Source organism: Helianthus annuus, chromosome 2, assembly GCF_002127325.2.
Source record: "Helianthus annuus cultivar XRQ/B chromosome 2, HanXRQr2.0-SUNRISE, whole genome shotgun sequence".
Classification (NCBI taxonomy): Eukaryota; Viridiplantae; Streptophyta; class Magnoliopsida; order Asterales; family Asteraceae; genus Helianthus; species Helianthus annuus.
The window spans coordinates 30,857,853-30,868,824 of NC_035434.2; the positions used below are offsets into that span (position 1 = coordinate 30,857,853).

The following is a 10,972-nucleotide window of genomic DNA, read 5'->3' on the forward strand; positions in this document are numbered from 1 at the left end:
GAAACCACTAGTTAATGCGAAAACTAACTAAAAAAAGCCTAAAAAACATACCAATTTTTTTTACCAATATTCGCTATTTAAACTATATAAAAAACTTTTTTCAAAAAAAAATTGTTACAAAAAACTAACATGCGAAATTGTTACAAAAAACCAACATGCGATTTCAATGTGGGATGAAGATCTGACGACTAAGATGATCGCGTACGTAATGTAGAATAAGGGCTTGTACGTTAACCTAACTCTCTCTCTCTCTATATATATATATATAGATATATATATATATAGGGAGCCGCTAGAATGAAAACCACCTCGAGTTGTAAGAACCGCGAGAACTACACCCCACGGAGGGGCGTTCGCCGTGATTTTTTTTTTTACAAGTAGATGTGTGCATTATAAACACGGCCGTAAAAAATCACGGCGAACGCCCCTCCGTGGGGTGTAGTTTTTTACACCTCAAGTTTGGTGAAAAAAAAAAAAAAAAGAATTAAAAAACACTAAACTTGAGGTGTAAAAAACTACACCCCACGGAGGGGCGTTCGTCGTGATTTTTTACGGCCGTGTTTATAATGCACACATCTACTTGTAAAAAAAAAATCGCGGCGAACGCCCCTTCGTGGGGTGTAGTTCTCGCGGTTCTTACAACTCGGGGTGGTTTTCATTCTAGCGATCCCCTATATATATATATATATATATATATATATATATATATATATATATATACACATACATAGGGGAATTTTCAAATGAAAACCACTAGTTAACGCGAAAACTAAATAAAAAAAGCCTAAAAAACATACCAATTTTTTTACCAATATTCGCTATTTAAACTATATAAAAAAAACTTTTTGCGAAATTTTTTTTTTTGTAGTGCACATGTGTAGTAGTACGTATACTATTACACATGTGTACTACAATTTTTTTTTTTTGAAATTTTTTTATATAGTTTAAATAGTAATTCTTAATAAAAAAATTGTAAAAAATTTTTTTTGATGTGTTTTTTAGGTTTTTTTAGTTAGTTTTCGAGTTTTCATATTAAACGTGGTTTTCATTTGAACCATCCATATATGTATATATGTATGGAAAATGACAAAATAAAATGTAAACAACCTTCAGATATCACACATGATCGACCAATAAAAAGGTATATAACTATTTATAAGTTCATGTTTAAGAGGAAATAGACTTGTACATATTGATGATGAATAACTTACAGTTGAATGTTTACAAATCTCTCTCTTTTCTGTATGTTGATAGAGACTTTAGACAATTATAAATTGACTATTGGTGGGTGGTCGGTGCTAGGAGGGATGTATAGAACGACTTTTATCTTACCATACTAATAAATTGATCTAATGTACAGTGTTTATATATAGCTTTCATTTTATGATATCTATAATCATTTTTAATCAGAGTATGCGAATATCGTACAAATATATATAATGTTTTAGTTGTGATAAATGAGATGATTATGTACCCGCATAATTCATGTTTTCCCCTCTATATCTGATCAATATTATGTACAAATGTTTATAGTGGAAAAGTATTACTTGTATTCCATCTCTCTGATTCTTAGAACTATCATCACTTTAGATTTAGTGGTACTATGGTGAAGAACATCTTGTTTTCTAGTTTTAGGAATTTCTTTTTCTGTACGTATATTGTTGATCAATACACTCATCTTTCCTTGGTACTTCTAAATGTTATAGTTGATTTTGTATTAATAGAAAAGTTATTATGTAACGCACTAGAAAAAGGTGTACTGATTTTCATGTGTAAATCCTCAATTTTATGGATTATGGTCTTATACATTATGATGTATTCAGAGATACCATTTAACCTTATAGTTAGAATTTACAGTGAATGCATACGTCTTAGGAGTCCTTTTGATCAGGGGCGGACCCACATAGAGCGGGTCTGGGTTCCCAGACCCCAATGTTTTTAAAAAAAATAGTAGATCCAGTATATTAAATTTTTTAAGGACCCCATAAATACAATTAAGTGGACACCATATAAAGAAAACGAAAGCTGGTACAGTGGTAAATCCTCATCTTTACCAACAAGAGGTCATGGGTTCAATCCATATAAAGCCTCTTTTCTTGCTTTTTTTTCAAATCTAATTCAAACCTCGCTCTGACCCGACCTGAACGAGAACTGACCCAGAAATTTTAACGTTTTGTTATGAAAATTTTGAACACCGAAAAAATGGACCCCATTAGAAAAAAAATCCTGGATTCGCCACTACTTTTGATTCTTCCAAAGAAAACATATTAATCTTAGGAATTTCAGAATCTAGAATAGTTACCCTAATAGCTTAGGAATTCTAGAATCTAGAATAGTTACCCTAATAGCAGTTATTAAAAGACTTTTTGATTATCATAAGAGACATTATCTCATGTATCATGAAAGGGTGTGGCTAAATGCACCTTCACTTTTACTGTTTATACTTCCATTTTCAAAAATATCAGTTTTATAAAATTTTAAATTCCACCCTTGTATTTTCTATTGTTTGAAAATAAATCCTTATGTTCTTTGTTCAATCCCTTTTCTATTTTCTTACACCTATAGCTAGCAGCTGATCATACTTTTGTTGGACATAGTTTCGTTTCGGCATTTAAATGGGAATCTTTTCGTCCTTTTTTTTTGCGATTTTTCATGAATTTTAGATGTTCTTTAAGTACATGTTCAATGCATGTTCAACGTTGCTGATCAAGGTAAGGATTCCTTGTTTGTGCCCCAACGTAGGGCATGGTAACCTTAAGTGGTGGTTTGATGATGCTCATCACTGCTGTTCTGTTTTTCAGTCACAACTTATTTTAGAAGTTGATGTTGCACAACTAGCCATGAAACTGACATTTAGTGGTACATATTTTTGCTGGCAAGTTTTTGTATGACACTGTAATGTGTTTGATATAAAAGCACCTCCAACGGGCATTTGTAAGCAGTTTGGAGGTCGTGGCAGATCCTCGTGTCCATTGCAGAAGAAAAAGGGTGGGAGTGAGTCTGTGAGCACCGACGCCATGATGAGTTCGTTACGTTCAAAAAAATGAGTAACACACTAAAAAACAAATGAAGGTTAACCAAAACAAATTAAAGTTAAGATTTAACTAAAACAAATAAAGTTTAACCGAAACAAATTACAACTGAAGTTTAACCGAAATTTTTGAAAAGATGATGAAGACTTTTAGTTAGAATACATACCAAGAACAACTATGATGAAAATCAAAGTTGAAAAAAATTGTTTCTTCAAGCTCTCTCTTAATCTCCTTCTTTCAATCAGTGCAAGTTTTTTTTTTCTTCCATAGAATTGTACGTATATACCTAAATATTCAAACCATGGCAACTAGATAAACCGCTAGAAAAAATAGGGATATTTCCTTATACAAATTTTCAAAAATTAGAAAATACGAGGGTTGATTGTATTTATTTACAAACTTCAGGGGGGGAGTGCAACCAATAAAATTAAAAAAAATGGGAGTGCATTTAGCAACACCCTTAATGAAAATAGGTTTCTTCTGAAGCAAAATAGTAGGAGTGTCATGTCTCGAGGGATAACCAAAACCCAATAAGAGAAAATTTTATACAGAAACCTCTCATAAAGCAAAACTCATATTAGGTTTTGAAATTAGAGTGGATAACAGATCGATACAAATAGAAGAACTGAAGTAAGCTAATTAGGGTAATCGAGTAAGGCAGACAAAAATTATTATATTAAAGATATAGTCTACTATAACACAAAAATAACAGACTAACTTAAGGTTCTACCTTAGTTTTGGCTTTGACAATAAATTCACACATATGAACACACATAAATAACAAACTGTCTTATTTTGGCTTCGTTTTAGCTTTGACAAAATTTCGTGTAGTATGAACATACATAATAGACTCACTTATTGTTCTACACAAACTTTGGCTTCGCTTTGGCTTTAACCAGAATTCAGTTATTATGAATACATAAAGAATAAAGTAAAGCACATAAATATAACATAACACCTTTGGACCAAAAATGAAATATCTATCTAAATTAGGCTAATAATTCACTATATGTATCATCAACCAAGTAGCATTTGAGTTCATTGTACAACAATACACATAATTACATAAGATGACATTAATTAAGATTGAATGTTAAATCAAATGATATCCCTTTAGTTCAATCATCCGATCTATCATTAAAACTGCCATTAAAATTTGTATACATAGGTTTTAATGTATTTACAAGTTCTAACTTACCGAAAGTTATGTGAAAGTTTTTTTTTGAACAACCAACAAAAGTTATTTATTAATCAAAGGGATAACAACGTGTTAGCCCACACCAATTTAAAATGTCAAACTAAACACATTTCCTTGATACATCAAAGTTACACCACTCCTCCCACGTTATTTCTTACAGTGTCAATCGGCTGCCAATCCATAAGAAACCCAGTTGCTTAATTTCATACGTCATTCTATCCCAGTTTATTTGTTTGTCATTGAAAACCAAATCATTTCTGGTTCGCCAAATTACCCATAGTGACACCTGCATGATTGCATACACTAATTTCCTCCACTTTACACTTCCTCGAACATGTTTGTGCCAATCCAACAGGCCTTTAGCTCTAAAGGCAAAAATACTTGATATCTTGCACCAATGTGATACAAAGTTCCACACATATTGTGCCACCCCGCAACTCACAAACAAATGATCCACATCTTCTTCATGTTGATCACAAAACCGGTAAAAACATTTCTACGGGCTAACGCTGCAAGTGTTGGCAACCGTTCCAAGGATATTCTCCAAGCCAAAAAAATTAACCTTGGTTGGGTTCCAATTTGTTCCATACGAAGTCATTCCCCAGGTTCGTAAATCTTGCATTTTGCAAACTGTTTTTAAGGCTTTTAACCGAAAATATACCTGAATTATCAAGTTCCCATCTCCACTGATCTGCGCCATGACCCCTTGCTGCAGAAAACAACTCTTGGGACATTTTCTGTACAGCTGCCATCTCTTCCGGCGTCGACGGCTGCCGCACCTAGTAGAAATTCAGAACCACCAACCTGTTCAGGACCTTTACACGTTCCGCCACCACTGCATTTTTGGATCTTGCTAAGTCGAACAGACCTGGGTACCTGCTTTATAACGTTCCTCCTTCTATCCACCTTTCCTTCTAGAAGGAAACCGAGTCTCCCACTCCCGGTATAGCCCGGAAACAATCCGACAAATTTATACCATACTTTTCCATATCTCTTGATACTTTAAAAACTTGCTTCCAAGGCCCGGCTATTGTCATCTTCCCAGGTATCGGGTTCCATGATCTTTCACTATGGTGAATGCTCCAAATATCCTTTCGCCACAAACTCTTGGGATCCGTCTTGTACCTCCACCACCATTTGGCAAGCATAGCTAGATTCGCGTCCTTAAGGGACCCGACACCAACCCCTCCTAACTCTTTTGGAGTGATGACATTATTCCAAGCTACCAAACTCATCTTTCCCCTTTCTGGTGTTATTCCCCAAAGAAAATCCCGCCGTAATCTCTCAAGTTGATCGATTACTTGTGAAGGAGCTCTATATAATGAAAAGTAGTACACCGGGAGTGCATTATGCACCCATTTGATTAAAGTCAATCTTCCACCGAAAGATAATATTTTTGCCTTCCAAATAGCTAACCTCTTCTTGAACACGTCTACCACCGGCTGCCAATGCTTAACCAAATTCATATTTGCACCCACTTGAAGCCCCAAATGTTTGAAAGGGAAACATCCCACCCTACATCCCAATGTGTTTGCCGTATTTTGTATACTATCATCGCTCACATTCACCCCAAACACACTACTTTTTACAAGGTTCACCCGAAGCCCTGACGCTCAGACGAAGCATCGTAATATTCTCCTTAGGTTGTGCACACTAGATATCGACCATTTCCCGACAAAAATAACACCATCTGCATACAGAAAGTGGGATATGACCGAACCTTGATTTACAAATCGAACTCCTTCATAGAGGCCAAGTGTACACGCCTTCTTCATCACTGCTGTCAACGCTTCCATTGCAATGATGAACAAAAACGGGGAAATAGGGTCTCCTTGCCTCAAACCCGTATAACACACAAACTCTTGTGTTGGTGACCCGTTTACTAGTACTGACGCTCTAGCGTTATTTAACCGTGGCCATGACCCATTTTGTATACACCAGTGGAAACTTCATTTGCTCCATAATGGTTTCCAAAAATCCCCAATTTAGCGAGTCGTGTGCCTTTTCAATATCCACTTTAAATATGAAACCCTCCTTTTTATTTGACCTCATCCACAGAATTAATGCGTTCAAAATCAAAGGCCCATCCAAGATGCTTCTATTAGCTAAAAATGCGGTTTGTTCCTCCGAAATTAGCTTATTTATAACTAATATTATCTGATTCGCCAATGCTTTGGAAATAACCTTATTAATGCATCCAATGAGGCTAATTGGTCTGTAATCCCCCATACCGTCCGGGTCGGTGCACTTTGGTATTAGAGCAATAAACGAAGATGTACAACCCAAGGAAATGGTTGCATTCAGTGTAAGTTCCTCAAACACTTTAACGAAGTCAGCTTGCAAGGATTCTCAACAGCGTCAGATAAACCTGAAATTAATACTGTCCGGGCCTGGTGCTTTATCCCCCGCACAATCCCAAACAGCTCCCTTAATTTCCAGTAGCGAAAAAGGGGCTGCCAACATCTCTGCATCTACCTCAGTAAGCTGTTTTAGATACGGACACGTCAGCCTGGGTCTAACAGCTAACGAATCATGAAATTTTTGTGCGAAAAATGAACATATGGAATCCTTAATCAGCGGTGGAGTCGTCTCCCATACCCCATTCATCATAAGCCCATTAATCCGATTGGAACATTGGTTAGCGTTTACAATGTTATGAAAAAAATTTGTGTTCCCATCCCTCTCCACGGCCCACTTTATCCTAGATCTCTGCTTCAAATCCATGACTTTTAGCCGGTCCGCTTCCATAATTACTTTTTTGCATTCAGCTCTGTTAACCAATTCACTTGGGGAGAGTATCCTTTCCTCGGCTTGTAATTCCAAAGCCTCCAACATTGCAAGTTTCTCTTTGTACACCGCATCTTTTTCCGCCTTTGTAGCATTTACCTTTCCTTTAATTCAAATTTAATCCACTTCAATTTAACGGCAAGACCTAAATTGGCAGGCCCTTCGAATGAGAAACTTTCCAAGGACTACTTGATGAAATCCATAATGCCGGGCATAACTAACCAAGAATTAAAAATTCTTATTGGTGTAGGTCCAAAGTCTTGTGCCAATACAGACAAAAGAATCGGGCAATGGTCCGAGACCACATTAGACAAGGTAACTACTGAAGCTGCCAGCCATTTAGCACGAAAATCCGTACATAGCAAGAACTGATCTAGTTTGCTTTTATGAACCCCATTATCTAAATGATAAGTGAATTTTCGCCCACCCATTTGATATTCGACCAGATCTGCTATTTCAATAAAATGATTGAAAAAAGCCGCATTTAAAGCCACAAATTCTGAATTGAAGCGTTCACCCGGTTCTCTAACATCATTGAAATCCCCACCAAACACCCACATACCTTGTAATGATTGTTTGAGTGTAACCAATTCCTCCCATAAAGACCTTCTCTCAATCGGATCATTATATGCACAAACATTAACTATATTTAGCAACTCCCCCGTGTGTTTTAAGCTTCCTTGCACTATAATGAACCTTTGATTTCTAATAACATCAGTACATTCAGAGACATACGGATCCCACATACTTACTAAGCCCCCTGACCTACCAACAACATCCACATATGTCATATCGAACCGCGACCTTCCCTAGAATTTACTGATTGTAAACTCTGTGATACCCCCCAATTTCGTTTCCTGTATTGCTAGGAAGTGCACCCCATGAGACGTTTTTAACCCTCTAATCCAATAAATTTTCCTCTGGTCCCTGACCCCCCTTAAATTGACTGAAAGAAAATTCATTGTAGACCAACCTGTTCACCAAAAATTATCTCACTGACCTAGTTTTTGAACCCACCGAGTTGGAATCCCACCGACTATCCTACAGCAACTGTGTCGGCCACTTTTCCCTGCAATCTCCTAACTTCCACCTGATCCGGATCTCCCACAACTGGATTTTCTTCGTTATTCTGGTCTTGGAATCCTCCTTCCCGATTCTCCACTTCATCGTACTGTGAAGCTTCCTGAACCCCTCCGTCATCCTTTAAGTTTTGATTTAGTGCAGGGTTAATTGAAGAACCTGAAGAGTCATCTGCCGGTTGTGTCGCGTTGTTCAAATCGAAGGACTTTTCCAGGTTTCGGATACGAGTTTGTACAGAGTCCACCCTAAATTCTTAATTTGCGCCCCAACATTGTGGGCTCCTTGCCCTGCGAGGCCTTTTCCTTGATTTAGTACCTAGGCCCTAGTCCAACTCATTAATGGGCTCCTTAGACATTTCCACCGTGATATTCTCTGCCTGGGTCCTACCAACCTCATCATTATGTTCCTTTCCCAACTCCTCAGCCGCGATATTAAATGTTCCACCCTTCTGGTTCCCATGCACATCGTGCATGGGTGATAGCGGTTCAGGCTCCCGAGGGCAACCCTCTGAATTCCCACCCCCATTTCTGCCATCCTGAATCTCCCCTTCCTCCAGACCGTCGCCCGAAGCTATGACCGATTCCGTCGACTTCATCGGTGATGCCTTGCCATCATCTGACAATTCCGCAACCGCTACCTTCAACCATGGATTTGGCTCTTCTCTCACCCAAACTTTTTTACTCCTTACCGCACCATTCGATATTTATTTCCTCCTCGATACGTTTACCAATTTCAGTGACTACCCAACAACCATTATCAGAATTATCTGTATCAGTCCACGAAAATTCCGACACCCCTACTACTCTCCCAAACACCCTCCCACCAAATTATACAACTTACTATCCCTAAGATGAATTGGTATACCAATTGTTTTGACCCACACTAAACGATCATACTGCAAGTCTTGGCCTTTCTATAATGTCGCCGACGAGATTAACTGATTCCATTATGCCCCTCCATTTTTCGTGAATTCGACAGCCTGTCCTTTCTCCTTAAAAACAACCATACACTTTAAGCCACCAAGATACGACACCAAATATTCACCGTAACCCCCCACATCCAGCACTTTCCTTATCTCTTTTAATGCTACTATATCTTTTAATTCTAGAATCACCGCTCTCATCATGCAATGATCCGGGTACACTGCAATCCTCTCGTCGGCAACAATAGTCTTGTTCTCCTTTGTTTGTATCTCCTCTGTTCCTTTGACAACCTTCGAATACGTCCTCCCCTGTTTAATAGGCATATACTCGTATATTAGTCTCCTGTGTGGGTTCGGATTTCCTTTAGGTGCCATTGGGCCTTGATGCTGTCCGGCCACTAGACCATGGCTATTTTGCTGGAACAACCTATGGTTTTTATCGAACTTCTCCACTGAAATGCTCAGCTTTGCTTCAAAGATTGTAAACTTATTCATTCCTTGTAGTGTTGCGATCACATCATACACCCCCCGTAGCAGATGAACCCAAAATGGTTTCCCCTGGAATCTTTCTTCCTTGCCACATACGCATCCTTTATTACACCATACGATTGGAAAGCCCTCCCTAGCATCATCCATGACACCCCCCAGGGAGATTTGTTACGTAGAACGTTGTTACCGGTTTCCCATCAAATCGATAGTTGGGGTTTTCCTGGTAGGGGACTCTCCCCATCGCCAAACCAGTGGGAAAACAAATCCCAGACAGTGAATGGAATCGTCGGAAAATCGAGATAGAATGAAAGGTATAGTCAAAACCACAACCAATATGCGAATCAACACACCTCACACGATATCCCAACTTCCTCCTCTTCGTCGAGCCACCGGCGATTCGTTTTCCAAGCAAGAACTAAAACTATAAGAGACCGAATCCCGGACAGGCGAATGGGAGTATCGATGGATCAAGTTAGGATGAAAGGTCAAGCCAGATACCCAAGCGACCTTGCACGCTAACCCAACTGACTCCTCTCCGTCAAGCATCCGGCGATTGGTATTTTTTCATTTTTTTATATATTAATAAACAACTAAATAGTTATTCTGAGAATCAGTTTTTCAATTGATTGCAATGATTATGTGATAGTTATAGCTTTCATATGAAAGAATCATTTAAATTACTAAAGCTTGTCACTAAAGTACAAATATTCAAAAAAAGAAAAAAATTGTACAATGTTGAGTCTTAAAGTAATTCAGAACCAATAAATTATATTCTCTCAAAGTTAATGAAAATAAGATATGAATGGTTCTAACACCATATATAGTTAGTTAAGCATTTTAAGAAACTTTACATTCTTTCATCCTTAAAGCTTTGATTTTTTACAGTATCCAACCAATAATAAGATTAAATTATAAAATCTATTAGTTTGATAAGGTTATCTAATACCAACCAAATCCATTAATGCAATAGGTAATCAAAGAAACTATCACAACAAAAATTAATTATAATTTCTACCGATATGAAAATTTAATAAGGGAATTGTAAAATCACAAATCTATATATATATATATATATATATATATATATAAATGAGATGGATTTGGGCCATGTGGCATGTGATGGTGTAGCTTTTTGATGATGTGGCATCTTATGGTGGAGGTGTGTTGTGAGTTTGGGAGGGAATCCACTATACAATTCTAAATTCATAAAATCCCTCACATTGGACGTGGGATCCGTATGTATGCGGGTCGGGTTATTAGGTTTCCAAACACACCCACTTACCTAATTCAGATCATATAAATTAGGTTTCAATTATTGGTTTCCAAATCCCACCTACCGACATCTCAAATTTCTCTGTTCTCTCTTCTACAATCCTTCATCATCTTCACGGATATACAAGATTTGATCAAAACAAAGGCAAATATACCAAATCGAAGCTAAATATGGTTTCTTTGTGTTGTTCG

The 10,972-nt window shown here is 37.4% G+C and overlaps 2 protein-coding genes across 2 annotated transcripts; both read right to left on the reverse strand.

Annotated features, from left to right (window-relative positions):
• Positions 1–6,132: 6,132 nt before the first annotated feature.
• Positions 6,133–6,459, reverse strand: LOC118484725. Its single transcript, XM_035980608.1, has one exon. The coding sequence runs from the start codon at positions 6,457–6,459 to the stop codon at positions 6,133–6,135; it is 327 nt and encodes a 108-aa protein (XP_035836501.1).
• A 129-nt stretch (positions 6,460–6,588) lies between these two features.
• Positions 6,589–7,808, reverse strand: LOC118484726. The gene is made up of 2 exons (XM_035980609.1): positions 7,226–7,808; positions 6,589–7,121 (listed from the first exon to the last, which is right to left on the reverse strand). Exons 1-2 carry the CDS (start codon positions 7,806–7,808, stop codon positions 6,589–6,591), a joined length of 1,116 nt encoding a protein of 371 aa, XP_035836502.1.
• Between the last annotated feature and the right edge of the window lie 3,164 nt (positions 7,809–10,972).